This window comes from Acinonyx jubatus, chromosome C2 (genome assembly GCF_027475565.1).
Source record: "Acinonyx jubatus isolate Ajub_Pintada_27869175 chromosome C2, VMU_Ajub_asm_v1.0, whole genome shotgun sequence".
Classification (NCBI taxonomy): Eukaryota; Metazoa; Chordata; class Mammalia; order Carnivora; family Felidae; genus Acinonyx; species Acinonyx jubatus.
The window spans coordinates 17579690-17607047 of record NC_069384.1 but is presented as its reverse complement, the minus strand read 5'-3'; the positions used below and the strand labels follow the sequence as shown (position 1 = coordinate 17607047).

General features: G+C 45.4%; 1 protein-coding gene and 1 long non-coding RNA gene across 4 annotated transcripts in view; one reads left to right on the top strand and one right to left on the bottom strand.

Moving 5' to 3' along the window:
- The window catches only part of LOC113594404 (uncharacterized), a 57612-nt gene extending 54925 nt beyond the window's left edge, over window positions 1-2687 (top strand). For both annotated transcript variants that reach the window (XR_003414805.2, XR_008297577.1), the window contains exon 4: window positions 2455-2687. This is a non-coding gene — a long non-coding RNA (uncharacterized LOC113594404). The remainder of the gene's footprint in view (window positions 1-2454) is intronic.
- The window catches only part of ADAMTS5 (ADAM metallopeptidase with thrombospondin type 1 motif 5), a 51083-nt gene extending 34678 nt beyond the window's left edge, over window positions 1-16405 (bottom strand). Inside the window, exons 1-3 of one of the 2 annotated variants that reach the window (XM_027041763.2) lie at window positions 16252-16405; window positions 14057-15910; window positions 2504-2636 (exon numbers count right to left, since the gene is read on the bottom strand). In XM_027041763.2, coding sequence (XP_026897564.2) covers window positions 2504-2636; window positions 14057-15160 — 1237 coding nt within the window. In that variant the 5' untranslated portion in view covers window positions 15161-15910; window positions 16252-16405. Of the gene's footprint in view, window positions 1-2503; window positions 2637-14056; window positions 15967-16251 lie in introns of those variants that run through there. The other variant, XM_027041762.2, reaches the window with a different exon arrangement.
- Between the last annotated feature and the right edge of the window lie 10953 nt (window positions 16406-27358).

Genomic DNA, 27358 nt, shown 5'->3' with positions numbered 1-27358 from the left:
AAAAGTCCTTATTGTACATATACAGCTTTAATAAAACATTTGTTCTCATCAGCACCTGTCTTCCTACTTCTCAGGCTGCTGGGCCTGCCCACGTCTACCCTTGGTTTAGGAATTCAGGATGGCTGGGAAAGGTGATGCCGGAAGGTTCTTCATGCCAGCCCAGTTGTCTTGAGAGTCTAATGCATCCCCAAAGAGACTTAATTTACTGCCACAGCGATACTCTTGCAGAGAAACCTCCCAAATGCTAGCAATGCATGATAACAGACCATTGCAGGATTAAATGGAGAAACAGCCCTTCCTTCAAGAACTTTGTAATCTCTTCTTTAGAAGATCAGGATGTAGGGCTCATAACCTTACGGATGGCTGATGTCACAATCCAACAGTGTCACTTACTCACAGAGTGTGAGATGAAGCAGCCTCTGCCTACCCACAGATACAGAACCTTTCTTTCGGAACTTCCATCGCTCTGAATAATGGTGATTAACTACTGGTGTACTTTCAAAATCATCTCTGCTTAATGATAATCCTCTGGAGCATTTGGGCTAATTCTTCTTAGCTTCTGCTGCACGTTCAGAATGTTGCCTTGGGCAGCTCTCGTGTTTTTCCCACTTACTCGTGCACATCCGTCTATAGGTAATAAATACTGATTAAGGATCTATATTAGGCTGTATCATTATCAGCTTAATAGGTATAAATGAGAGAGAGGTAAAGACATATTCCCAGCTCCGAGAGCTCAAATAGCACATGTGTTTTAAAAACCTCTTCAGGCTTGCCAGGTCTTTTTTTTTTTTTTTTTTAACGTTTATTCATTTTTGAAAGACAGAGAGAGACAGAGTACAGCAGGGGTGGGGCGGAGAGAGAGGGGGAGCAGAGAATCAGAAGCAGGCTCCAGGCTCTGAGCTGTCAGCACAGAGCCCAAGCGGGGCTCGAACTCACAGACCGTAAGATCATGACCTGAGCTGAAGTCGGAGGCTCAACCGACTGAGCCACCCAGGCGCCCCATTGCCAGGTCTTTTAAAGTAGCACACATCTCATCATTAGCCCATGTTACAGACAAGAAATGGAGACTCAGTGTCTGAATCGCTTGCGTGAGACAAATCAGAGATCACGGAGGCAGAGATGAGACTCCGTCTGGAGGCTACAGATGCCCAATTAATGTGTAAATTAAATTATTATCAGTGATGCTCTAAGGTGGTTATTTATGTTAAGGCTTTTATGTCCGTGTGCTGTTTTTTTTCCTTAGATAGTAAGAAGAATGTCAGTGAAGAAAATTAGAGTCGTGATTAATACTTAAGAATTGAAATTTAACCACTGATTTCCACTTCACTGTTGCACTGTGCTGACTTACACAATTACATCTCTGATTTGAAGTTATTTGACTCTCCAAGGAAAACACAGCAGCCAGAAACCTGCCCTCTGTGAAATGTTCTCTGCCTACTAGGAATGTGAAAAAGCAGCTTTAATTTCTGTTTAAGAATTACAGTTTTAGGTTAAAAACCTCAATCTGTTTAAGAGAAATAGAGCAAAAAAGTATCAAAGCATACTCTGCTCCCAAGAAGATGATGCTAAAAGGTGAGCCATACATCTAACGTTAAATGAATTTGCTACCTAAGAAGCAAAACAGAAGCATACGTGGTTATAAATAACAGCTGGTGTCTGTAACCTACCCAATTTGGACCCCAAAATAACTCCAAGAAATCGGCACCATTATTCCTATACTTCAGATATGAAAACAAGCTTTGAGAATTTAAATAGTAAGACCAATGTGACACAGCAGAAAGTACTTTAGGAAGAATTGAGCCCAGATGTGTCTGATTCTAATATCTAATTCTAAATACTAAAGTACTCATATACCTAGGAACCTAGGTCACTGCCCAGCAAACACATTTCCTAACTGCTGGGATATTTTTCAACAATTAACTCCATCCTAAATTCCCAATCTTAAGATTTAGACGTGTCTCTTATGACACGCAAATCGGGTGACATTTGAAGACAAACCCTGCGGACTGTTGGTCTCAGTTTGTCTTTGTTATTAAAGACGAGATAGGACTGTTTGTTCTAAGCTATTATTCACCTTTGACAGGAGCTATTATCGCTCACAGTGGAATAAACATGACAAATCTCTGTGCAAAACTGATTAGCCCTGGAGGAGTCAGGAGACTCTTGGGTAACTTTCAAGAGGCACCTCGCTGCATTTCATAGTCAACTGTGACAAATGCCATCTCAGAGTCATTGATGGATACACGTCACAGGACAGTAGCTGTCACAAATTTCTCTTAGAGGTTTAAATGACACTGTCCACAGGCAACATCTCCTGTGTGCCCGACTGTGCCTTCCTTCTCCCTAACCAGTTAACCCTACAAGTGCAAATATAAACACATTTAATCCCCAGCAGTACATCTGAACCTGGAGAGATCTGGAATTAATTGCCAAGTATTTTGGTTCCCGTTGCAGCTGTTACAAGTGTTTGATTTGGCGAGGGAAGAGAAAAGGCACTGCATACCAATTTCGTGAGCCACGGTGAAAGCCGCATGGAGGCCATCATCTTCAATCACAGCACAGCTGCGCTCCGGGGAACATATGGTCCCAACGTCTGCCATTCCCAGGGTGTCACATGAATGATGCCCACATAAATCCTGCCGGGGAGAAAGAAAGAAATCATTAAAATCAATTTACATCCAGAAGGAGCCACCTTGTCGAGTCACTTGCTCACTCCAAACAGCAAGAGGGGGATAGGTTTATGGGATCACCTGTTCAGCTCTGGAAATGCTCCAAAGACAGATTAGTGGCATGGACTCTTCTAAACATCTCCTGGCCCCAGAGGGGATGGGACTCAACTGCATTTAAAAAGAAGTCCTGGGATTGTAGCTTGTCCGTTACAATAGCAACCTCGGCTCTCACAAAGAGGTACAGCATATACACAGGCACTTAACGGGCAGGATCACTTTCACATACAGTCCTGCTTACCAAAGCCCTAAAATTCTGACCGAAAGTCATGCTAAGCTTATCAGAAGCCCGGCCTAATAATTTATTTTGCATCACAGGGGCAAACTGCAACCACGTGTTTGTGGCAAAATACAAGTGTATCAGTAACTCAAATAGGAAACTAAATTGTAATCCAAAAGCGTAATCCCTTGAAAGATTGGCTCTTCATTTCCAAATGCAGCTGTAATTTCATTGGTTACGTCTTCAAAAATGCGTGCATTCTTACTCATAGCATCCGATGCAGCATTTCTCAACCTGATCAATCTGCGGAAAATATATGCAATATATTGTGTTTATAGAAGTGAGTGGGAGCATTTTTCTGATGAGAAGTTGTATAGCTTTGAAAAGCTTCTCAAAGAAAAACATGACCATATCCCATTAAAATGATCATTAAATATGATCGAGTTAGCTGAAAAAGACATCACGAGACAATTTTAAGTTATGAAGCATAAAGAGAAAATATAAGCCAGGATTTTGTACATGATCGATCTGTAATAAGCTTTCCCTTAAATGCTATTTGAGTATTAAGAGACATCAGAACTTCTTGTGTTTGACCACCGTTTTCAATGAAAATTAATGAACATTGTGTATTTCCACATCCCCAAATGCAAGATAGTATCCTAGTGAGCCATAAATGAATTCCAGAAGAAAAAGGTTTTTTTTAAATACCATTATAAAAGATGACTATTTACCGGTTGAGATAATAAATACTGTTTCCATCATAGCTATTATCTTTGCATCCCCAACTACAACAATGTCTGGTTCATTTGCTTAATTGAGGTGAACTGGGACATAGAGTCAGATGCAACGTAGACCTTGCACACCTTTCTAGCATACCTTGTATGCTAGGTATGCTAGCATACAAGGTATGCTAGAAAGCTCTCAGCAGGTTCCAGGAAGTCAGTGCACGATGTTTTTACTACATAACCAACATTACCCACTCCATGTCAACATAGTCATCTAACTCTTCCCTATTTTGCTGCATACAAATCTAACCAAGGTAAAGAACATTTAAAATATATACCCTACGATCTTCTCTCTACACTTTCAGGTCCTTATTGTGTTCCATAGATTATGAGATCCCAGCTGTGATGCATTACATTGTTGCCTCCATGTTATTATAGCTTCAGACAGTGGAAATCTCGGCCAAGTAGCCTTGGTGAATCAAGTCCCCAAACCAGCAATAGCCTCCCCAAGTTTCCTGTGTATCCTCATATGTCATCCCGTGGGATCTCAAATTACAGCTGTTGAGAACAAATTAGTAGCTTTTAAAATTGAAACTGGAACACGCTTTTGCATAATAATCAGTCTTCGAGATAATAATATAGCACAATACATTTTCAATCCAGTTTTTCTCCAATCATCTCAGTCACGTTAAGACCAAAGACTCACTTGTCATTGCTAGACACGACAGGCTTTCCCTGCACACATTTTTTTTTAAACCCAGAGTGATGTGTATCGTCACAATTTGGGGGTCGTTATCTTCAAATAACGAAATGCAGGAATTGTTGCCCCTTCTTACTCCGTATGTCATTCAGCAGCTCAGATGAAGAGTCACAGCAAATGGAAATGGCCCTCCTGCTTTGAACAAAGTTTAAACTGGATTCTTAATATCTCTGTGTGCTTGTGTCAATTGCTCATTAGAGGCTATCAACTCTCCTTGTTATCCGTGAATTGCATTAAATGCAGTTGGCCCTTTGCCACAGAAATGTGTGCATGTGCCAAAATTGTGAACAGAAGCAGTTGTTCTTTTTTTTTTTTTTGTAAGCACAACTGATTAAACCCCTTGATGACATGGCCATACTTTACATAATTTCGTAACTATAATTATGTAAACTGGCAACCTCTCCACTTCATTCACGCATTGCAAACCTTGGCAACCCAGATACAGTTTCACCCCCAAGATTTCGAACGAGAAGTCTGTATTTCGTTGTGATCCGATGTTCATGCCAATGCGTAAAAACTCAACTTGTGCATCAAATTACTGAGAATACAGCACATCACACCTATACCAATTTGTGGTAGAGATTTATGACATTTACAGGTGCACACTTTATTTGAAGTTAGTAGGATTTTTTTTTAATGTTATTTCAGATTAGGAGTAAGGAGACAAGGGGGCAATAGCCTCTATCTGTCTATCAATCTCTATTATCCATCCATCCATCCCTCCACCTGTCTTCTGGATGTTATGTTATGATGGCCCTTTTCATGCAGGATCCAGATCCTATCACCATGGTGTAGACAGCACTGCAAAGGAAGATTAGTAAAATGTAAAAGTTGGAAAAGCATGCAGAGACTTAACAGGTGGCTTGTGGTGTAGGCCAGGAGATATGACTGGGACATTGGATCTAACTCAAAAATAGAGCTTAGATGGTCAACAAGATCGATGAAGACTTGACAAGGAAGTCATTGACATGGTGACCACTCACCAGATGTGGCCGTTTAAGGGATTATGAATGTGTCAGCATCTGTGATTCATCATGAAATTTAGAAGGACTAGTAGCACCCCAGACCTATTCTTGGGGATGGAGTCGGGGGAGGGAGCCAAAAAAGTATGCTACCTGGAGAAGCAGATGCCCAGAAGACAGTACAAATCCCACTTGACCCACTGGTCCCAATGACCCCTTAGCAAATCCCAGTGGTCAGTACTGGGGGTGGGGGGAAATTAACCAAGAAGACATGAGAATGTGCAAAGAGGAATGAATGGCAGGAGCCATGGGATTTCTGGCCTTGACTGGGAGACTGGCCTCTCATGCAGCATAAATGCGCTGCGGGAAGGAGCCAAAAAGCAACACAAGGTAAGAAGAGCGGCCATCATCACACCTGCAGCAATGGCAGCCCCAATTAAGGGAGAGTCCGTCGTCCAATGGAGTCCTGAGTTAAATACCAGCAACTTCTGTTTATATAAATATTACCATCTCATAAGGGCAAGCATGGAGCTCAAGAGAAGGGCACAGAAGAGGAATTAATAAGCCTCAGATGCCTGTCTGACTTCCCAATTCCTATGAAAAGGGATTAAGATAGAAGAATTCATCTTGCATGGTACATATTCTAGTCTTAAGTACTATTCAAACATATACACCATAATGCAGATTTATCTGTGCATCCAATTCTTGAGGTGTCATTTGCCTTTCTGGCCACCTGTACAGCAATCCCCAATAGCAGAGGTCTTGATTTAGATCTCAAGAGAAACTGGGTTCATCGGGTCTGTTAGTCCGACCATTATGGTGACCCATGGTATACTATCTCTGTCCATGCTTCTGGATACAACTAGGTGATACAAATATACCGAGACCACGGATCCAGATGCATTGATTCCTAAAACAATTACGATGTGCCCCCAATCTGCTGACGCTGTGCTCAGTGCTGACCCTGTGATAAATAAATAAGATCTGATCTTGGCCTTAGGAAGCATCGCGATCTAGTGAGCAAAACAGATATGCCAAGAAGGAAGCAAATTGTGACATGCTACAACAACTGATTTTTGAGGCAATGTAGAATGAATCTGAATCAACAAAAGTGTCTCAAAGGAGGTGACTGATATTGAGGGATGAATAGAAGTCTGAAAGTCTTAGAGGAGGGGTATCCCAACCAGGAAAGATTGGTCAATACATCAGGGGGTGGTAGAAGGCAGGCTCTGTTTGGGGGGGATGACAGGAAGCTTGTCATGGCTGGAGAATGTAGGATTTGTCGGGTGAAAGGCAATCAGGGGAAGCTGGAAAGATGGTGTGGCCCAAGTTCCAAGATGGGACATTTCGTCTGCTAAAGGTAAAGTAAGAAGAAGGGAAAGACGGAAGCAGCAAGCTGGAGGTTAGGGGGAGGAAATGCTTGGGAGAGTCCTTTTGGAGAACAGGAATGGAAGCTGATTAGACACAGTCAATGCAAAGTAGATCACTGTTTTTTTAAGGTTTTATTTATTTATTTTGAGAGAGAGAGAGAGAGAGGGAGCTCGCAAGCAGGGGAGGAGCAGAGAGAGAGAGAGAGGGAGGGGGAGAGAGAGAATCCCAGGCTCTGAGCTGTCAGCACAGAGTCCCACACGACCCGGGGCTGACCTGAGCCCAAATCAAGAGTCAGTTTTAACCAACTGAGCCACCCAGGCACCCTTAACGCAGATCACTTTTTAATTCTAACACTATAAGTCAGAGTCATTACCTAAGTTGTTTAAATGCTTTGAGACAAAGTTCCCTCATCATTAACATAAGGAATTTGGACCAGGTGATCCCTAAGTCTTTCCAGCTCTACCTGTGTTGATATTAAATGGAAACACTCCAATTTATAGGTGGAGAAATTAAAGCTCAGGGCAATAAGTGTCCAAAGTTGCAAGCCTGAGACTGGTGAAGCCAAAATTTGAACCCGCATCTAAACGCCCCAATTCCTAAACCACCCTCACCATGGTACTGGTAAAGCATCACACATATTTTTCTTGACAGTTCTGTTACCTTTTACATTTATAGCCTGTGCCTGGTCAAGCAAATTCTTTCCTACAACAAATAATGCAGCATGGTCTTTATCTCTATGGTGTGTTCAGTAAAACTCAGCAATTTAGAAGCATACTAAATGTATAAAAAGCACTGAGAAAGATATTCCAGAAAAGAAGAAAATGGAAGGGCTGGATAAGAAACCTGGACTTCATTTACTTGTACTTCTCTCTCTCTCTCTCTCTCTCTCTCTCTCTCTCTCTCTCTCTCTCTCCTACCACATCTGATTGGTCACCTAAGTCACTGATCCCACCTACCAAATGTCTCCTCCTCTTCCTTCCATTATGGCTTCCTGCCTGTACCATCATCTGAGGCTTCTAAGTGGTCCCTTGGTCTCCTGTAACTGCCCTGCCTGTACGTGGCAGTGAGTTACCTTCCAGAGCCCAGATCTGATTAGCATGGCATTCAACCTGCAAGCCAGGCTTCCTGTCAGCTTCCACTGCACTGTCATGTCCCCTCTTGTCCGCTATTTCCTGCATATCTTATCAACATTTTGGGGCCAAACCTTAGCCCAAGCACTCCTTCTGTTGGAAAGGGCTAATTAACTCAGCCACCTCATTTTAAAATCTCTTGATTTGGTGCCTGCTTCTGTATTTCTAATACCATTCTTTTCATTTTGATTATCTCAAGTCTCCTTTTGAAGGTTACTGATGGAGCCTGCAATGGCTCCCCCTGGATTGAGTCCAACTACTCCCGCTGGAAGGCTCATCCCAGAACATACTTCTGGTCACGGCCGTTTTAGATTCCCATTGGATTTAATTAACAACTTAAAATCTTAAGTGTGGTGCTTTGGACTGACTTGTGTCTCCCCCCAAACCTCAAATTCGTATGCTGAAGCCTTAATCCCCAATGTGACTGTATTTGGAGGTAGGGCCAAAAAGAAGGTAATTAAGGTTAAATAAGATCATAAGAGTGGAGCCCTAATCCAATAGGATTAGTGTCCTTCAAACAAAAGACATTGAAATCTCCCCTCTCTCCTCTCCCCTCCAACCATCAATGCCGGACCCTGGAAGAAAGGCCATGTGAGCATACAGCGAAAACGTGGCAGGAAGAGATCTCTCACCAAAAACTGAATAGGTTGGAACCTGGATCCTGGACTTCCCAGGCTCCAGAACTGTGAGAAAATGTTTCTGTTGTTTAAGCCCCCCAATCTATGGTATAGATTTTTTTATGGCAGCCTGAACAGACTAGATACACATGACACACAATTTCTTCTATAATCTAGTTGTCATCGTCTTCTCTAGACTAGACTCTATCAACCTCTGCCTTCATATTGGGTGCTGTATCACTTCCAACCCCTTTTGTCCCTGGGCCATTGCACATGACAGCGGGGCAAGTTTGCAACGCCTACTTCCTCCTTACGGTCTGGTTAACGCTGAGACTTCTTCCAAATTGAACTCAGCTGGGTTAGGCAACCTTCTAACGCATTTCCATGATATCTCATGGGCACATGTGTATACAAATCATCACGCTATATAGCAATTATCCATTTCCTTGTCTGTTTCCTGGGACAGATTCTTAGGAAAGGGGTCACATTTTAAATTTCTGAATCCCTCTCTGTTTATTAGGAACATATTGACTGTCTGACTAAATTAGTCATACTATTTCGTTTAGAGAGCATTAGGACTACGTTCTCTCTCTGCCACTTGTCAGTTATTACTCTTAGAAGACTACTTCTTTTCATTAACGTCTTCATCTGCCCAATTATGATGATATTTTGGTTGTATAACACAATGATAGCATGATATCACATGCACAATGCCATTATGTTAAGATCTATGGGCAGAATTGATTACTCCTCCCTTCTCTTTTCACATACTTTGTTTATAACTTGGTCACAACATTTACCCAAGTTTTCCTTAATTAGAGTGATAGATGTGTGCACCTGCTGCCTTTCCCTTGGTGATAAGCCCAGTTGGGCAGGGAACAGGTATATTCCACATATGCTGCATTCAGTTGCATCAATGAGTGCCTCACACATAGAAGGTATCCATATCCATGCGCCAAAAGTGAGACAGAGAGAGAGACAGAGACAGAGAGACAGTAATTACATAAGTCCTGTGTGTTTTGGTATATTGTCTGTAACGAACCTTAGATTTTTTAGAATATTCTTCACTATATTTATTGGTTTATTTATCAATTGAGATATAATTGACTTATATTAGTTTTAGGTGTACACCATGAGGATCTGATATATGTATATGTTGTGAAATGGTCACCACAATAAGTCTGGTTAATATCCATCACTATGCATAGTTACGTTTTTTTTCTTGTGATGAGAACCTTTAGGTCTATTCTCTTAGCAATTTGCAACTCACATTTGTTTTTTTCTTTTTAATGTTTATTTATTTTTGAGGGGGGAAGGGGCAGAGAGAGAGGGAGACAGAATCTGAAGCAGGCTCCAGGCTCCCAGCTGTTAGCACAGAACCCAATGCAGGGCTCCAACTCACTAACTGTGAGATCATGAGCTGAGCCAAAGTCTGACGCTTAACCAACGGAGCCACCCGGGCATCCAACACATTTTTTTAAATGTCTATTTATTTATTTTTGAAACGGGCATAGAGGGGGTGGGGGAGACAGAGAATCACAAGCAGGCTCCGTGCTGTTGATGCGGGGCTCCAACTCACGAACTATGAGCTCATGACCTGAGCTGAAATCAAGAGTCTAAGAGCTAACTGATTGAGCCATCCAGGCACCCCTACATTTCTTTTTAAAATGTCAACTACAGCTGCTTAATCTGCTCCCAGTCTTCCCATTTGTGAGTTATTTAGATGTTTATTGATTAGGATTGATCTATACAGGCTAGGAACCCTGGCTAAGAGTTCACTTTGGACTTTAAATGGGATTTGAACTCAGATGTGCAAGTGGATTAGTCAATCTAGTCAGCAAGCAAGTAAGAAACAGCACGTCCTTCTTCCTCCTAGCTTCAGGTCACCCGTTAGGGCTCCCTGTTGTCACAAGCTAACAAGGGGCTGGCTGCTGGAGGAGAAATGCTCTCTCATTTCTCAGCACTGCAGAGCAGAACATAAGGAGAGGTGTTAGCTGAGAGACAATTGCCTATTAACTCGCAGAGTGATAACTAATGAAAGCGAGTGCACCTTGTATATTGCACAGTCTGCAGCTGGTTCATTCTCAGTCGAATGCTTTCGATCCGTGTTAAGTTTGGGATGACGGGGGTCTTAAACAATCTCCGATTTTATCATCCTGCAGGTAGGACATTTGTTCCTAAAGAAGAGTGTGTGGTCTCCTAAATGGGTTTAAGAGATTGTCTTTAAAGGACCTATTTTAAAACAAAAGAGGAAACCAGGGGACAAGGAAAAGATTCTGGAAAGCAAAACGAAATCCTGGGGAGATCAGATATCTACTGTTTGATGGCAGAAGGGGTGCGAATTCCAGCATGAGCGCTATTCCACGATGAAAATGGTTCCTCTGCCAGAAAATTGACTGGTGCTAAGTTTCTCTAATTAGAGTGCCAGGTAAATGAATTACTAGCACCATTCTGCTGACTCCCAGACACAACGTTCAAGGTGGCCCGGGCCAGTAAACAGGGGTGGAAAACATATCCTCACACATTCGCTTCATGCCTGAAAAACAAGCAATTTAAGAGACGACATCTGGACACAAAATTTGAACGGTTCTCAGAGCCCATCAAAACATGGATTTGATGGCTTGGCGTCTGGTTGCTAAGCAACGTACTTCTTACATTCAAAACAGAGTTGTAAAAGTAGGTTCCAGGTGCCAACTTCGGGTATTTCTCATTGAAAAAAAAAAAAGCCATGAACGTTTCTCTTAGGTCTTAGGGTACCTGATTTCTACGGTGGAAGGGCTCAGATGATTTCTGCTCTTGTCCCCTTATTTCTCACATTCTGAAGCATTAGGTGGAGTTTAACTTTACATTTCAAGGTACTCTTACTGGATGCTGCATTAAGGGTCTTGTCATATTTTTCTCAGCCCCCCAGTGAACAGCATTCTTTGAAATTAAGTCTATATAGTCACAATACACATGCTTTTCAAGTATTTGGTTCTTCTCAAGTTAGATGTATATACCAGAGGGCCAACCACAACCTAAGTGAGATTCGCTTTACCAAAAGTATGCTTCTGCTTGGCAGGGAGGTGACGGAGGGCCCATGTAAAATATTTTCCATGTGCAGACTCCTTTGGAAAATGTTATGTTATTACAATCCTTACTAACATTAAGATAGACCATTAATCTCTTGCTCCCTTTTTTTTATCTACTTAAAACGTACTGATAGGTTTCAGAGCTTGGAAAACAGGAATTGTTAACTCCCCAAATAAAACACAAATCCAGAAAAGCAATAGGCAGATCATTTAGAACCACTAACGGATTTCCCTTTTTTTTTTCTTCTGGGAAGCAATTAGGAAAATTATGGGGCAGGAGGAGGTAGGGAGTAATGGGGTCTTCTATTAATTTTTGTTTGTTTTAAAAATTATGGAACGTGCATTTGTATTCCGAAATGAAAGTGAACTATTAAAACGACCTACTCATTTGGAGTAGTGTGCCTACAAAAGTATTTTTTCCTCTGTCTCTAGAGAACTTCCTTCCATAAACTCTCTGAAGCCTTCTTCTTGGCAGCTTCTTGTGATGCAGCAGAGCAAGAAATCCAGACGTGGAAAATTGCTTACGAGAAAAAAAAAGTCTTGGAAACCAAATAAAAAAGGACTAGTTTTACAGGAGAGGTTCACTCCATACAGAAGGCTACAAAACGAACGTTCTTCCATTTCAAAGATTAATGTAGTGCAGAGAAATTACAGGATGGTTTTTAGATCACTTAATGAGAAGGAAGATTTTCCATCGTGCGTAGCCTCATGTCCTGCCAGGTTCTTCCTAAACTGTTGCCCTCTGGCATCTTTGTTTACATGTGGTTTACATTTATGTCCCCCCCATGGACCACAAGTGTTTCTCCATTCCAAATTTGTCGACACTTTTCCTTCATACCAGGGGTGCCTTGGTAAAAACAGAGAATTAGGTGGTGGAGCCCTGTGATTCTAAAGCCTACAAGCCATCATGGCATCTTCTATCCTAGCTCTGGGCAATCCATTTCATACCATGCATTTGCATGATATTTCAAACTTTCAAATCCTTCAGCTACCCTGGGTGGATCCCAAACACTTAAAGAATGAGCTTTCAAAGGCAATTCTTACTAGGCAGCCGCCAGGCAGGACTTAAAACTGCCAATCAGAGCACAGTCATGAAGCAGGCTCAGAGCTCTGAGGAAGCCAGGCTCAAAACCAGCCCAGGCTCCGTGTCTGAATGTCACATTTAGGTGGGGACTGAATGATTGAGCAAATAGATATTGTGTTCTTCCCAGAACCTCCGGGCCTATAGAGATCAGTTTCTTTCCTTCCCCTTTAACCATCTTCCTTAAAACAGGGAAATCCTGGGAAAGCATTCCTTCTTCGTGTCTTGACTCTTTGCCCAGGTCTTTCCACACTGGGGCTTCAGAAACACATTCATCCAAAACCCAAACATGCAAGCTGGATGTGACCCTTCGCTGGCAGCTCCGGAGGGACAGGCAGTGCCTGACTGGAGGACTAGGCAAAGGAGGCACTAAGGATCCTGACAAGACTGGGTTATCCTCCTTGCCCTCCCGAATCCCTTCCTTACCAGAAACAAAAATTCACCAAGGTGGACACGTAAGAACTTCGTTAAAAAGGCAAACTAGAAAAAGAGTCTTTCCTTTGAAAAGTCTTTCCTCAGGTTATGCCACAGGAGTGGTTCCGGTAAGGAAGTATGGACATTGACAATGAGAGGTCATGGATGAAAGTTTCTACAACGGATGAACCAACAAGCCCCTCCCATGAGGTTGCACCAAGTTGTATATTTAGACTCACTGAGAGGTGGAAGATCCCCCTTCCCCCACCCCCACAAAAACAGAAGAGGGAGGAGGAGAAAGAAGAGAAAGAAGAAAAGGAGGAGGAGGAAGAAATGAAAGAAAGAAAGAAAGAAAGAAAGAAAGAAAGAAAGAAAGAAAGAAAGAAAGAAAGAAAGGCCACCCATTCCAAAGATAAATTTGCTTTTGAGGTGCCTGGGTGCCTCAGTCAGTTAAGCGTCCCAGTTCAGTGCAGGTCATGATCTCCCGGTCCAAGAGTTCAAATCCCGCATCGGGCTCTGTGCTGACAGCTCAGAGCCTGGAGCCTGCTTTCAGATTCTGTGTCTCCCACTCTCTCTGCCTCTGCCCTCCTCACACTGTCTCTCTCTCAAAAACAAACATTAAAAAGAAAAAAAGACAGATTTGCTTTTCTCCTTCTCCCACTTAGCTCTGTACATTTTCTCAACCATTCTAGTCCCTTCTTATCCTATTTATGCCTCTAGGACACCATATCTCAGACTAGAGACATCCAGCCTGATTGATGGTCTACGCAGGTCTAGCCATTCAAGGCAGGGATTGCTTCTGGGGACACCCAGACCACGCGAGCAGGGCTGCAGGCTAGCTGGGTTATCCTGCAAGGAGCACTCCGGCAAATCCGCAGCGGCAGGCGGCGTGTGGGAGAAGCCAGGAGGTCAGCAAGGCTGAACCTCTGACCCACCTCCTTCCACGGGCGCTCGGACCACCCACGCAGGTTGGACTCACCTCCCGCGTGAACAGAATGGCCGCGTCGTGATGCTCCTCGTGGTCATCCTCCAGCTGGTTGTGCTGATGCTGCCACTTGCAAAAGTTCTTGAGCGTGGTGGCCGCGTTCTTGCTCACCTCCAGGCTCTTGTCCTTGTCACCCAGCACCACCACCTTCACCACGGCCAGGCGGATATGGTTCTCGATGCTGGCGTGGCTGTACAGCCTGTTGGCGATGGAGGCCAGGGTCAGCAGGTAGTGCTGCAGGCCCCGGCCGTACATCCGCGCCATGGACGCGTCAGCCACCAGAAGAAGCTCCACCTGGCGGGCCCGGGAGATGGAGCGGCGCCGCCGCCGCCACCACGTCTGGGGTCCCTGGGTCCCCTCGGAGGAGGGAACCGTCTGGTCCGGGAACTGCGGGGCCAGCTCCCAGCGTGGGTCTGGGCTGCCGTGCGCCGGGGGGCGCTCGCGAGGCCCTGGCGGGGACGCGGGAGTCTCGCAGCTAGCGCGCGGCGGCACGGCCTCAAAGCTGAAGCCCTCGCGGGTGTACACGTGCAGGACCCGCGAGGACCCATCTCCGTACACTCGCCCGGCCTCTGCCTCGGCCCGGGGCCCGCGCAGCAGCGGCTTCAGGGTGTAGCGCGCGTGCTTCACCGCGAAGAAGCCGTCGAGCCCGCCGCAGAGATCAAAGACAGCCAGGGAGCGGGGGCTGCCGTCCACGGTGCCGCGGTGGAAGCAGTGGTCCCGGTGGCGCCGGCTGGCACCCGGACCGCTTCCCGCGGGCGCAAAGCCAGCGGCGCCCAGCGAGCCATCGCGCTCCAGGTCCAGGAGGAACCTCCGGCCGCCCGCGTAGACGAGGTAGCCCACCTTGCCGCCGCCGGCGTAGATCTGGTCGATGTTGTGCACCAGCCCGCCGCTCCTGCGCTGCGGCGCCAGGGGGTGCGGGTAGCCCGGAGGCTCGGCCCGCTCCTGCGCCTCCTCCCCCTGCCGCCCGCGGGGCTGGGCGGCCGCTGCGGCAGCCCGAGGCTGCCCGGCTGTATCCTGGGCAGGTGCCGCGGCGGGGCCGGCCGCGACCGGGGGCAGGCGGAGCGCGCACAGCAGCAGGGACGCCCACCCGAGCAGCATAGTGCGCCGCCCGCGGGGAGGGGCCGCGCGACGGGGACTTGATGGGTATCTGTTATTCGGTGTGGAAGTGACCGGGGCGGGAGGTGGGGGGCACAACACACACTTGCTTGCAAGGCTGAGTCAAGTGTCGGAGGGAGGAGGGCCTGGCGGCAGCGCCAGCCGGTCCCGGCCTCGGTGCCAGCGTGCGAACTTTTCTTTGTTGCTTTGGAAAATGTTTGGATGCGTGCTCCGGGAAAAAAAAAAGGGGGGGTAAAAAAAAAGGAAAAAAAAAGGGGGGGGACGCCGGGTTGTGGAGGTTCCGCAAATACAAGGAAAGGGGGTGGGGGGAATAACCCAGATCCAGCCCCCAATGCAGCCACTAACGGTGCAAGACAAAAAGTAAGGATGGTGTCGCGCACCAGCCTGGCAACTGGTGCGCGCGGCCTCCCGCCCCCTCGCTGCTCTGGACCCGCCGGCAGCGGGGGTTCCAAGCTCCGGAGCCCAGTCCTTTTCTTATTCTGTGGGTGTCCTTGACTCTACTAGAACCAGGAAGAAAGGAAGAAAGAGAGGGAGAAAAGCCATGAAAATTGAAACAAAAAATGCCAGGCGCGGCCTGCGGGCACCCAGCGAAGCGGCGCGTCCGTGTCCCTTCGGATGCAGTGTCGTCCTGCCCGCCGTCATCCCCAGTCGGCCGCTGCGAGCGCGGAGAGCAGCGCGAGCGCTGTGAAGATGCGAGGAGGTGGAACAATGAATTTATAGCGGCATGCCATCCTGCAATGGCAATTTCAACAATTCGTCACTGCAAGCTGCCTCTTAAAGGGAGAGCTTCCCCCACCCCTCCCACCCTTCCCGGTCCGCGCCTAATCAGATGGGGGAGGGCGGGCGAGGGGTGGTGGTTGGGGGGGGGGATTGGGGGGTGATCGAGGAAAGGAAGACCGAGAGGGACCCGGCGAGGTGGAAGGAGGAACGAGGGAGGGAGCAAGGGCGAGAGGGGGGAAAAAAAAAGTATTGGGGTAAGAAAAACAGATTTCCTTGGCCTCATTTAAAGCCACAGTGGCTCCGGGTTTGTCTGATATTTCACAACCAATCGGGGTTGGCTAACCCCGGCTTACCTCATCTCCTGAAAGGGGTGTTTTGAAAGTTACTGAGACAGTGCAAGTCTCTCCCTGCCTCCTTCTCTCCTGCTCCTTCTCCCTGGGTAGGAAGTTCCTGCCGCAAGTTTTTTTCCTCGGTGCACGCCCGTGCGCTCCCGCCTCGAAGACCTTGCCACTCCGTCCGCCCGCCCGCCCGGGGCTTTCGGCTGCCCGCGCGGCCCCTCGCCCCGCGCCCTCCTCGCCGGCCCGCCGCCGCCCCGGTCCCGGGGTGCCTCCCCTCCCCAGGTCCCCAGCCTCTTCGCTGCAGGACGCTCGTCGGGCTCGGGCTCCGGGTGACTAAGTTCTTCCAGCCACCGGCAGAGGGGCCGGGCGGCCGGAGAGCCGCAGGCGCTTCCTGGCGCGTCGCTGCGCCCCGAGTCCGGCGGTGTCCGCGGCAGGGTCGCCCGCCGCCTGGGAACTCCGCGCCTTTGTGTGCGAGCCCGGGGCTCCCCCCCCCCCCCCCCGCCTTTCTCCGCGCGCCGATCCTCTGCGCCCGCAATCTGTCACTTAATCCCGGGCGACTGGAACTTCCTTCGCTCTGCTCTAAGAAGGCAGGGCGAGAAAGAGTTAACTGTGGTAGAGAATTGAGCTTTTTTTTTTTTTAATAAGCTTAAAAAAAAATATGTGCCCATACTTTCTCTTCTTCCTCCTGCTTAAATGAAAATCAGATACCCGTTATTTGCATTTATGTGTCCTAAAACAACCGCTCATCGCTCCAGGCCCTGACCTACTATCCTTCTCAGAAATTCCCATTAGGAGAAAAAAAAAAAGACTGGAGAAGAGGGGAGAGGGGGGTGCAGGTCGGTGCTTATTGGTAGGTGAGTGGCATAGTCATTGTGACTAGGATTCTCCTAGTTTCTTTGTTTCCTGTCATTATGGACCCTAATAGAAACGGAAAGAACATCCCAGGGCGTTCTGACCACTATCTGGTAATGGGTAGAAGATCTCCTAGAACAGCAGCACCTCCCACTTCCCTTCATTCTTCAGGCTAATTAATGAATCCGTGGGTAAAATGAATTCTGTATAATTAGCACTTTTCTGCCTTTCTTACCTTTCACTTACAGAGATGCGCAGGATAGTGGGCCTTCTTCCTCAGCAGGCCCTGAGCTACAGGTGGTTTCCCCAGATCCTTGCTAAGAGGTGTGATCGCTTTTTCAGGAAGTGGTTGGAGGTCCTCAGAGTGGTGGGGAACCCCGTGTGGGAAGCTCAGAATTGCCCAGCAATGGTGCCCGGTGCCCCGTGCGTTGAGGACCCTCTGGAGTCAGTCATGGGGGAGGCGGGGTGATGCATATCCTGAGCATTAGCTCATGTGTATAAATGAAATGATCGCTTGGGGACCCTGGACCACCCAACAGCCCCTAGTGGATTCTGCAATACCTCCAGACTTGGCAGGAAATTGCTGTTGCTTAAGGCTTGTCATCCCCTTTTTATTCCACACCCCCTAGGTCTCTCAGTGGTCAGTTGCCCAAAGCCAATTCTAAAGTTGAATAGTTGGAGGGACCAGAGGTGTTCAGGATCAGGATATCTATCCTGATCTGTCTTCTCTGTCCCTCCTCAAAACCTTGTGGTCCTTCGGTCTTAATAGAGAGCAAACTTTTTTTTTTTTTTTTGCTTCCAGTTTCACTGAAAAGTGAGCACCAATACTCGGCACTAAACACCATCTCTAAAACAACTTTGATTTACTAATGTTAATCATTTCATCATTGTTACTCCCAGAGGATCATTTTTGCGAGATAAGCATTTTGGATGACAGTGGCTTGAACTTGTGAATTACAATTATTTGCCTTCACAGGCAGGAAATGTCTTCTTTAGCACTTATGGGAATGCCAGCCGAATTTTCCTTAGTGAAAGTTTTGCTCCTCTTTCAAAAACACGGTATTTCTCATGTGAATCATGCCTCTGAACTTTATGCCTTTAAGCTTAATTACATAATGACATTTGTCCTCAGAGTATTCAAATGTTTAGAAATATGTTGAAGAACAGGACAGGGCAGAGAAGGCTCCAAACAGGACTATCAAGCACTAAATATTTATTAGAACCACATAGTCACAAAGAAAGGCACTATAACGACAGCTTATGAATAGGATGAGTGGATTCTTACATAGTCAGACGATTTCTACTTGGGGGTGATTTTAACTTTTTTGTGAAAGTAACTTGGATACTTTAGGAAGTTCGTTTGGTAATGCTTTTCGGATATTACCCTCGTGGATTAGGATGAAGTGCTAAGTTCCAGAACAATGAATGTCTTGTCAGTCCAAGGAAGTCATTTGTCCTGGATGAAAGTAGTCCAAGTTGTTCTTTTCCTTTTACAGTAGAAGGCTAAAATATATTAGCAGTCGTGCGTAGGTAGGCTAACTGCTACTTCAGTCTTTGATTATTCCGAAAATACCGTTGTATTTGTGCATTTTTAACGAGAACTTTTCGCTGCGTCGGTGGAGGACGTGATCACACCTGATAACGTAATTTTACATTTCCCAAAAGGAGGGGAGACTTTCTCTGCCGGCCAGTGGGAAGTTGCAGTTGAAATTTATCCTGATGATCACCTAAGGCCGCTTCCTCCGGGTACCAAAGAGGAGCTGAGAGCAGAGACCAGAGCGATTGCCTGCGGTTAACAAGTCCACCAGTGGTCAGCTCTTCTGAATCCTGAAAACTTGACTCCTTCAGTCAGTGCTCAATCGACAGCACCTCTTAAAATCTGTCCAGTTTCGCAAATGTCTGTCGAGGGCTGGCTACCAAGTGCTGTGTGAAGTTCTCCGGAGACACATAAACATGAATAAGCCATGATTGACGTTCAGAGACGCTCACGGTTCACAGAGGAGCCAATTGTACCAGGAGCTGCTTGGACTACAGGCTGGAAAATGCAAATATGGAGGGAAAAAGGCAAGAGAGTAACTAACCCCTGCGGGCGCTCTGAGCTATGTATTTCCAGGACCGCTTCACTCCATAGGACTTGTGTGTCCTTGTAAGTAGTATGTTCTCACATTTCCATTTGCTAAAGTGTCATTTCCTCCCCTCCCCCATCTATGATTTTAATGGTAAGGGTGAGGAAATAAGTGACAATAAAATACTCCCCCTCTAGCCAAACACCTGCTCCTCACCTCCCGTGCAGGAGAATCACAGCTTCTCGACTCTGCGCAATAATTTTCCTTTCCCACACCCAGATTCCCTACCCCCGGCCTTACTGTATTTCGAGCTTCCTTAGTATCGTCTCCCTTTGGGGCCTGATGGTGGATTCGAGGAAGACAGCCTCTCCGTGGCTACTTAAGGCCCTTTATGAATGCCTTGAAGACTCTGGGCCAGCCCTTTCCTTGGGGGGCCACTCAGCTTTTCAAGTTCTAGTTCTCAGAAGACCTGCTTCAAAACCAGAGGTTATTTTTAGTCCCTTCGTGTTGTGTGATTAGGCAGCATTTGTCCTTTGGTGATGGCCCGTTTCTCTTACCGTAATGCCTCCAGGTTCATCCGTGTTGTCACCTATAAAACAGTCAAACTCCTGGAATCAGAGACTAGAGTGATGGTTGCCAGGGCCCAGGGAGAGGGGGAAATGGGGAGTACAGATTCAGTTCTGCTAGACAAATGCTAGAGATCTTCTGGACCACGTCGTGCCTACAGTTAACGATACTGTATCGTGCACTTAAAAATGTATTGAGGGTACATTCCGTGTTAAATGTTCTTACCACAAAGCAAAACAAAGCTAAAGGTGACAGTCTAGGAATGTGGGAAGGAGTATATTTACTATACTAGCTTTGATACGAATCCTAAATGTTTAGAAGATGAAGCTATACCCGAACGGTCCTCTCCTTTGCCAGCCCTTTAACTTCGTCTCCAAATCCTCTTATATCTCAGGATGGTCTAACATGCATCTGGACCGGCCGATACACGTGCACAATCTCCCACACATTGCGCACACAAGGCATGTCAGCATGCCTGTGCGCACACACACACGCTCACCCCTAACTCAGTGTCCCCTCTGTGCCGCACTGGCCTGTGCAGAGAAAGTTCTGATCTGATTAATTACACCAATTTCTCTTTGCCCCTCGCAAAGAAATCTTTCATGCATAGTAGAGATTTTTTTTCCAGCGAAGTTTGCTGCAATCCTGGTAAAGCTATTGTCTCTGCTATGTGCCTAGGACATATTACAGAACATTCTATCTGTTGTGATGGATAACATCATACACTTCAGAATCAGTTTGCTGAAAATAAAAAGTAAGTTTTTGGAAAAATAGATTTTCCTTTTTCTTATTCACAGAAATTTTAAACTATAAAAAGTCTTCGAGTGAATAATGTACACGTGTATTATTTAAGACATACAGGTGCTATCTGTAAAGTAAAACCAACAAGTCAGTTTTTATGTTGACCAGCTGGGAAATGTTGTTTTAGCTTTTCTTACACAATTATGCGCATATTACTTGCTTTTATGAGTTACTCCAGTTCTTTTTTTTTTTTTTTTTTTTTTTTTGCCCCTTTATTTTCCAGAAATCATCTTGAAATCAAACCTTACTGGAAACACATGGAAAATCAGGAATTTCCAGCCTACAGTAATTTGAAACATTTGAGGTTTTTATTTTTCCCTTCATGGAGGCAAATTTAAGAAAAAATTTCAAATTCCTTAATGAGTAGTAATTGTAGTAGGTAGGAGTTGTTCTATAGCAACAATTAATTGTTGTTGTTGTTGTTTTTTAATTCAGGTTTCATGGTAACACCTTGCTCAAGCTCCAGAATATTACAGTCTTCTTTGAAAGGATTCGATCTCTCCATGTTAAATGTATTTACCTTATTCTGGTCAGTAAAGTAAGAAGAGGAAATTAGTCTAAACAAAGTTGATAGACACCATTTGGTTACTGTTTCACTCCCCACTGGGCAGGAAGGAAATGGACAAGGTGACTGTGGAGTCAACAAGCTTTCCTCCTGCTCACCATGCTGAGGTCACTGCAAGTTGCTTAGATGATTTAAGAAAGACACTCAGTATCCTTTTTTTCATGGCTGTCCATAGGCTAATACATATCTTTCTAACACACATTTTTCCCAGTCAGGCACTAATAGATGGAAAAGCAGATGATCCTACACGCAGATAGGTGTTCAGATGAAGGCACTGAAGTTTTTAGTTACTTTCTTTTACTTAGGAGGTGATGCTCATCCTATACCTCTCTTTCTGTCTCCAGAATCATTTTGGAAACATGAAATGAGACTGCCTGAATGACGATTTGATTCTACATGGCAGGAAGAACCCTTCCTGTCAATCACCATCAACTCAACTGAGCCTCCCACAGTCGCTGAAACACTCCAGAATCCCAGCAAGATTGCTACATCTCGGGGGGACGCTTGGGTAGCTCAGTTGGTTAATTTTGGCTCAGGTCATGATCTCTTGGTTGTGAGTTCAAGCCCCGCATGGGATTCTCTCTCTCTCTCCCTCTCTCTCTCTCTTTGCCCCTCCCCTGCGCATGTTCTCTCTGTCTCTCTAAATAAAGAAATACATATAAAAATAAAAGATTGCTACCTCTGATAGCTGAAAATAGGAGCAGATGAGCCTCAGGCAGCAGAAGAGACAGGGAAGTAGAGACTGATTGATTTATCTAGTTCAGGGAACTGTTCCTTGACCACATTTTCCTGCATTCTTCCCAAAAGCTAGACTTTTGCTTTTGTTTTTCTCCTTTCAGGATCTTTTTCCAACCCATCTACACCCTTTCCAGTCTAGGTAAGTGATGAAACCATGATTTCCCTTGTCCTTCAGGAATGGGGGACATCAAATTTTTAGAGAACAGATCTGGGTAGGAAAGGATAAAGTTGTCACTCAGTAAGACTCAAACCTGTGTTTGAAATCATCCTGTCAAGGGGAGTCCTCACCAGATCTGCCCACAAAGGTTATCACATCCTTGACGGCCCATGTCAACTAAAGCCCAAATGATTTAGCGGACTCTGTTGAGTGATACCTGAAAGGTTTCTTTTTGACTCATTACTTTAGAATTATTTACCAGTCGTTGGATGTGAATTACTGAACACACACTGACATGTGATTGTGTAATCTCTAGCCTGGTTCTCTGCATCTCGGATCTTCATTTATTTCTGCCACTGCATTGATCAAGTTGTTATCATTTCATTACACCTGGTAGTGTATGAGGTGGCTTTCTTTGAGGAAAGTTGGATGAGGAAAACGGTGCATATTAAAACGGAAAAGACTGGAGGCATTTTCAGAGGGAAACTGTCAGTCGGGTACGGCACAGAGAAAGCCTCTCGGGTGTATTCCACAGATAAACTCTATGGAACCTGCAGAAAATTTAAAAATGACTTAAAAAAATTGCTGATGGAGGGTTAAACAGCAGACGATCCCGTGGCCTCTCTGTTAGCTCCCAGCTAAACAGGTTACCCTCCAAGAAATGCACAACAATGTCTTGAGACTATGAGGTGTCTTGGAGTTTTATTTTTCCTTCGCCGCATTTGATTGTAAACCTTGTTTCGCCTTTGATCGCTGACAAGTCTCACGGCTGGGTCCCTCCTACACAAGGCAATTTTGGCATGCTGAATGTAGTTCAGTGTCTCAGAATTATTCTTGTCTTTCCCCCTTCCTTCCACACTCTTTCCTTTTCCCTGCCCTCCCTCCCTTCTTTCTTTTCTTTTATTTTTTTAATGTTTATTTATTATGAGAGCGAGAGATCAGGGGAGGGAAAGAGAGAGAGGATGAGGGAGAGAGAATCCCAACCAGGCTCCTCGTTGTCAGTGCAGAGCCCGATATGGGGCTCTAACCCTCAAACCATGAGATCATGACCTGAGCTGAAATCAAGAGTCAGATGCTTAACCCACTGAGCCACCCGGGTGCCCCCTCCCTCTCTTTCTTTATGTCCTGCTTCTCCACTGGAATGCATGCTCCATGAAAACACCAACCTTGCTTGTCCTTGTCACTGTTGTAACTCCAGTTTCTAGCCAGGAACAGGCACCTGGAGGCATGGGTAGACATGTGTGCTCTACAAAATATGTACGTTAATTTTTTTTTAAAGTCTGTTTGCACATGTTCACTGAAGTTTGTCTGACGCCCTTCTTAACCATCTTCTCTCTAATAATAAAGCCCTGTCTTTTCTGAGAAACCCATGGCACGTGTTTGAATAATGATGATCTTCTTCCTGCCCCCTTCCCACAAGCCAGGGCACTGGATACCCAACCTGGCAGCTCAGAGCACCCACACACATGGCCATCCCGGTTTGTTCCAGAAAGAGCTCTGCCCATTGGAGTCCCATGGGGGACATCTGCCCTAGTCATCAGCCAAATGTACTCTTTCCCCATGATCAGAAGATACAAGGACCAGGCACGAAAAAGAGAAATCTAACTGCTATCATAAACACCCATAAATTCTCCATGGTTTCACACAATTGAAGTTTACTCTAACCGTTGTAATCAACACCTTCCAGTTCCCAGTGCTTTTGCACAATCACATTGTAGTCCTTACTCATATCCTATTTCATTGTGGGTCGATGGCAGGTGGAGTTCTACTGCTCCATGCAAGCATTCAGAAATTCAAGCTCGTTCCATGCTGTGATCCTACCCAGTCTCCATCTGTTGTCTCCAAGGCTGACTTAGAAATGGAAGAAAGAGAGAATAAGAGGGCCACCCCTCTTATCTGCTTCTGCCTCTAAGTAGTGTCGTTCATTGCTTGCAGTCCTTTGGCAGAAGTAGCCATGTGGTCCCATCCAGATGTCAGGGGAAGGTGGGAGCTGGGGAAGAGAAACAGGTATGAGCCCAAGAAGAAAGGGGGAGAATAAACGCCTAGCCAGAGATGCCATCAAATGGTAGAAGGCTAAGAAGGAAGCCAAGCGGTAGAAAGAATAAGAGAGAAAAGAGAGAGAAGATAATGCCATCAGAACCCTTGAATCCGGCGAGGTCATTAAAATCTTGATTTTTGTTTACTTTCATTAGGAATTCTGTCACCCGAAGGAGAATCCGGATTCATACACTTCTGTTTCGTCACGTTCTGTCCAGTCCCCAGCTCAATGCTTTACATACAGAGGCGGTCTAAACATTTTCTGAATTGAAAATAGTAAGATTGCATAGTCAGTATTATTATATTGGTCTGATGTTAGTGATCAGGCTTATCCCATTATCCCCGAGAACTGTAGTCTCAAGTAACTAATACGTGTGCACCACTGGTTTTATTAGTGTTTTTTTTTTTTGTTTTGTTTCGTTTTTGTTTCTCTGATTCTGATCTGTGTTACCTATGCATGTCTCATGCTGGTCTGGATCAAAATTGCCAACACCCGTTATCCCAGCCGATACGCCAGTTCCAGAACTTTCACATTGAGGATTAGTTAAACCTGACTTCAACTGTATTTCTGTTATTCTAGGTCTGTTACATCCTAGTCCGTACCGCAAATGTTTGTCAAATCTTACAACATAAGGGTACGCACACCCCTCTGAGGTGGGATGCTTGAAGGGATGCTTGACTCACCTGCCCCTTCTCTGTGCCTGACCCTGGGGTGTGGGGAGATGCCGATCGTGTGGCTCGTAGAAGTTAGAGCAAACCGCCAGAGGTCCGCATTGTGACAAAAGTCTTCTGCCAAACTGTGACGCAGAAGAGTGGCTGAAAATGTACTTTGTGCTAGCCTTCTGTATGGTTGAGCACACCCTCAAAAAAAAAAAAAAAAGGAAAAAAAAGAGAACTGTTTTAAAACAAAAACAAAAACACAGCAACGAGCCAAACCCCCAAGCTCATATCCCAGTCTAGGCATGATCTGCGATCCTGGGAAAGTTATTTAGGCTTTTGGGATAAATAGACACCTATTTCCCCATTGCAAGAGAGGAAATCTCGTAACACATACCTCCCTAAGTTTTTATGAAGGTTTAGAGTTTAAATATGTATGAAGTGCCTGGTACATGGCAAATAAATATGATTACAGTGACGATTGATATTGTTATTAGTTGTGGGTTAGTTTTAACTGTTTTGTGTTCACTTAAACTTTGGCTCAAAGAGTGTATCTCTGACTTTGCCCTGATGGGAAGTGTTGGACGAGAACTGTGAGAGCTGAGAAGAGTAACGATATCGAAGACATTCATTCCAGGCACTAAAGTTGAAGAAAAGCCTGATGCAAAGTGGAAACTCCATAAGGGTTCAGAGAGACACGTCTTCTCATGCTCCTTACCTCTGGTGTCTGTGTGAACTATAAAGATGAATCTGAAACAATCAATGTGGGGCGCCTGGGTGGCTCAGTTGGTTAAGCGACCGGCTCTTGATCGTGGCTCAGGCTGTGATCTTGTGGTTCATGAGATCGAGCCCCAAGTGGGGCTCTGCCCTGAGCGTGGAGCCTTCTTGGGATTCTCTCTCTCTCTCTCTCTCTCAAAATAAATACAAACTTAAAAATAATAAAATAAAGCAGACCAATGTAATTTTCTCATCCATGTCCTCTTGTGTTTATATTCCCTGACAGTATGAAAGTTGCTGCTGTGCTGTCTCTTTGTCCCTCCTGACGTGCGCCTTACTGCCCGTCACAGAGTGTGAGGACTGTTACCGCCATCTGCACGTGCCTCCAGCACCCAGGCAACCTCAGACCTGTGCTTAATTGATTTCAGTGGCATCATTCAATCCCACAGGAGTTAAGTGAAGAGAGACAAAGCAAAAACAAACAAACAAAAATGTAATTCTTGTTTCTTCTTCACGATCTCGGCCTGAGTTGAAGGAAAAGAGAAAGCATTAAAGCATTATAATTTATGAAGATAATCATGACTCTAGCTCAGTTTAATAGCAGCTTTTGCATTCTAGACCCTGAATCCAGAAGGGAATTCAGGTGGCAGCAGCATGGTGTCATTGTTGGTCCTTGAGGGAAGACTCCATGACCCTTGCCTTTCCCACCACGTGATGTAACATATCACCCCCTCAGACCCTTACGATGAGTGGGTATGGTATTGACATTTCCAATCACTGGGTGGTTCCCTGAAAAACTTAATGTATATAGTATACAGCAATTTGTAATTTGAAATGGGCCACCCTACGCAGTTGTCTGGCATTTCTGATTCTTGGTTTTGTTTATTTTGTTTCAAATACTCATTATCACGTAACAGGCAACTAATGTAAAGATACTGAGCAAAAACTAAAACCCCAACTCCTTGTTTCTTCGAAAGAAAGCATCTGAAACCTCACAATGCGACCGTGTCTGGAAATAAGGTTGTGGCAGATAGAATTAGTTAAGATGAGGTCGTGTGGATTAGGCTAGGCCCTAAATGCAGTGACTGATGTCCTAATAAAACACGCATACGGACACACACAGGAAGACGGCCATCTGGAGATGAAACAGAGATTGGGGGGACGCAGAAGCTACAAACCAAAGAAGGTCCAAGGAATGCTGGGGGCCACTAGAAGCTAGGAAGAGGCAAAGAAGGATTCTCTCCTAGTGCCTCCAGTGGGAGTGTGGCCTTGCTGACACCTTGATTTTGGACTTCCAGCTTCCAGAATGCGAGAGAATAAATTTCTGTTGCTTTAAGCCAAGCAAACAAAACAAATCTACAACCACAACTTTTTTGTTTTTAATTTCTTTTTAACGTTTATTTATTTTTGAGAGACAGAGAGAGACAGAGTGCGAGCAGTGGAGGGGCAGAGAGAGAGAGGGAGACCCAGAATCCAGAGCAGGCTCCAGGCTCTGAGCCGTCAGCACAGAGCCCGATGTGGGGCTCAAACCCACGAACCGCGAGATCGTGACCTGAGCTGAAGTCAGAGGTTTAACTGAGTCACCCAGGGGCCCCACAACTTTTTTGCTCAAAGGAGGTTACCTGTTCTTGTTGGTGGTGGGAGTGACAAGAACATAAATAAGGTGTACTTTAAGACAGAAAATAAAATGGATACACCGACAGGAGAATCCAGCGATGGCTCAGATCTACCACGTGAACAGTTTCACTCACACTACCCAGAGGTAGAAGAAAAGGAGGTGGATGGAATAGCATCTCCAGGCCGGTTCCTGCCATGCAGAGTTTCCTCACTGGTGAGACAAACATCCGAAAACGTTGCAAGATGGCAAAATGTGTTGTCACGCACACAAAGCACAAGGCAGGAAATCGCCAACAAAGTGGGGTTGAAGAGAAAGACAAGGGTGCAAACTTTTCTACAAAGCTACAG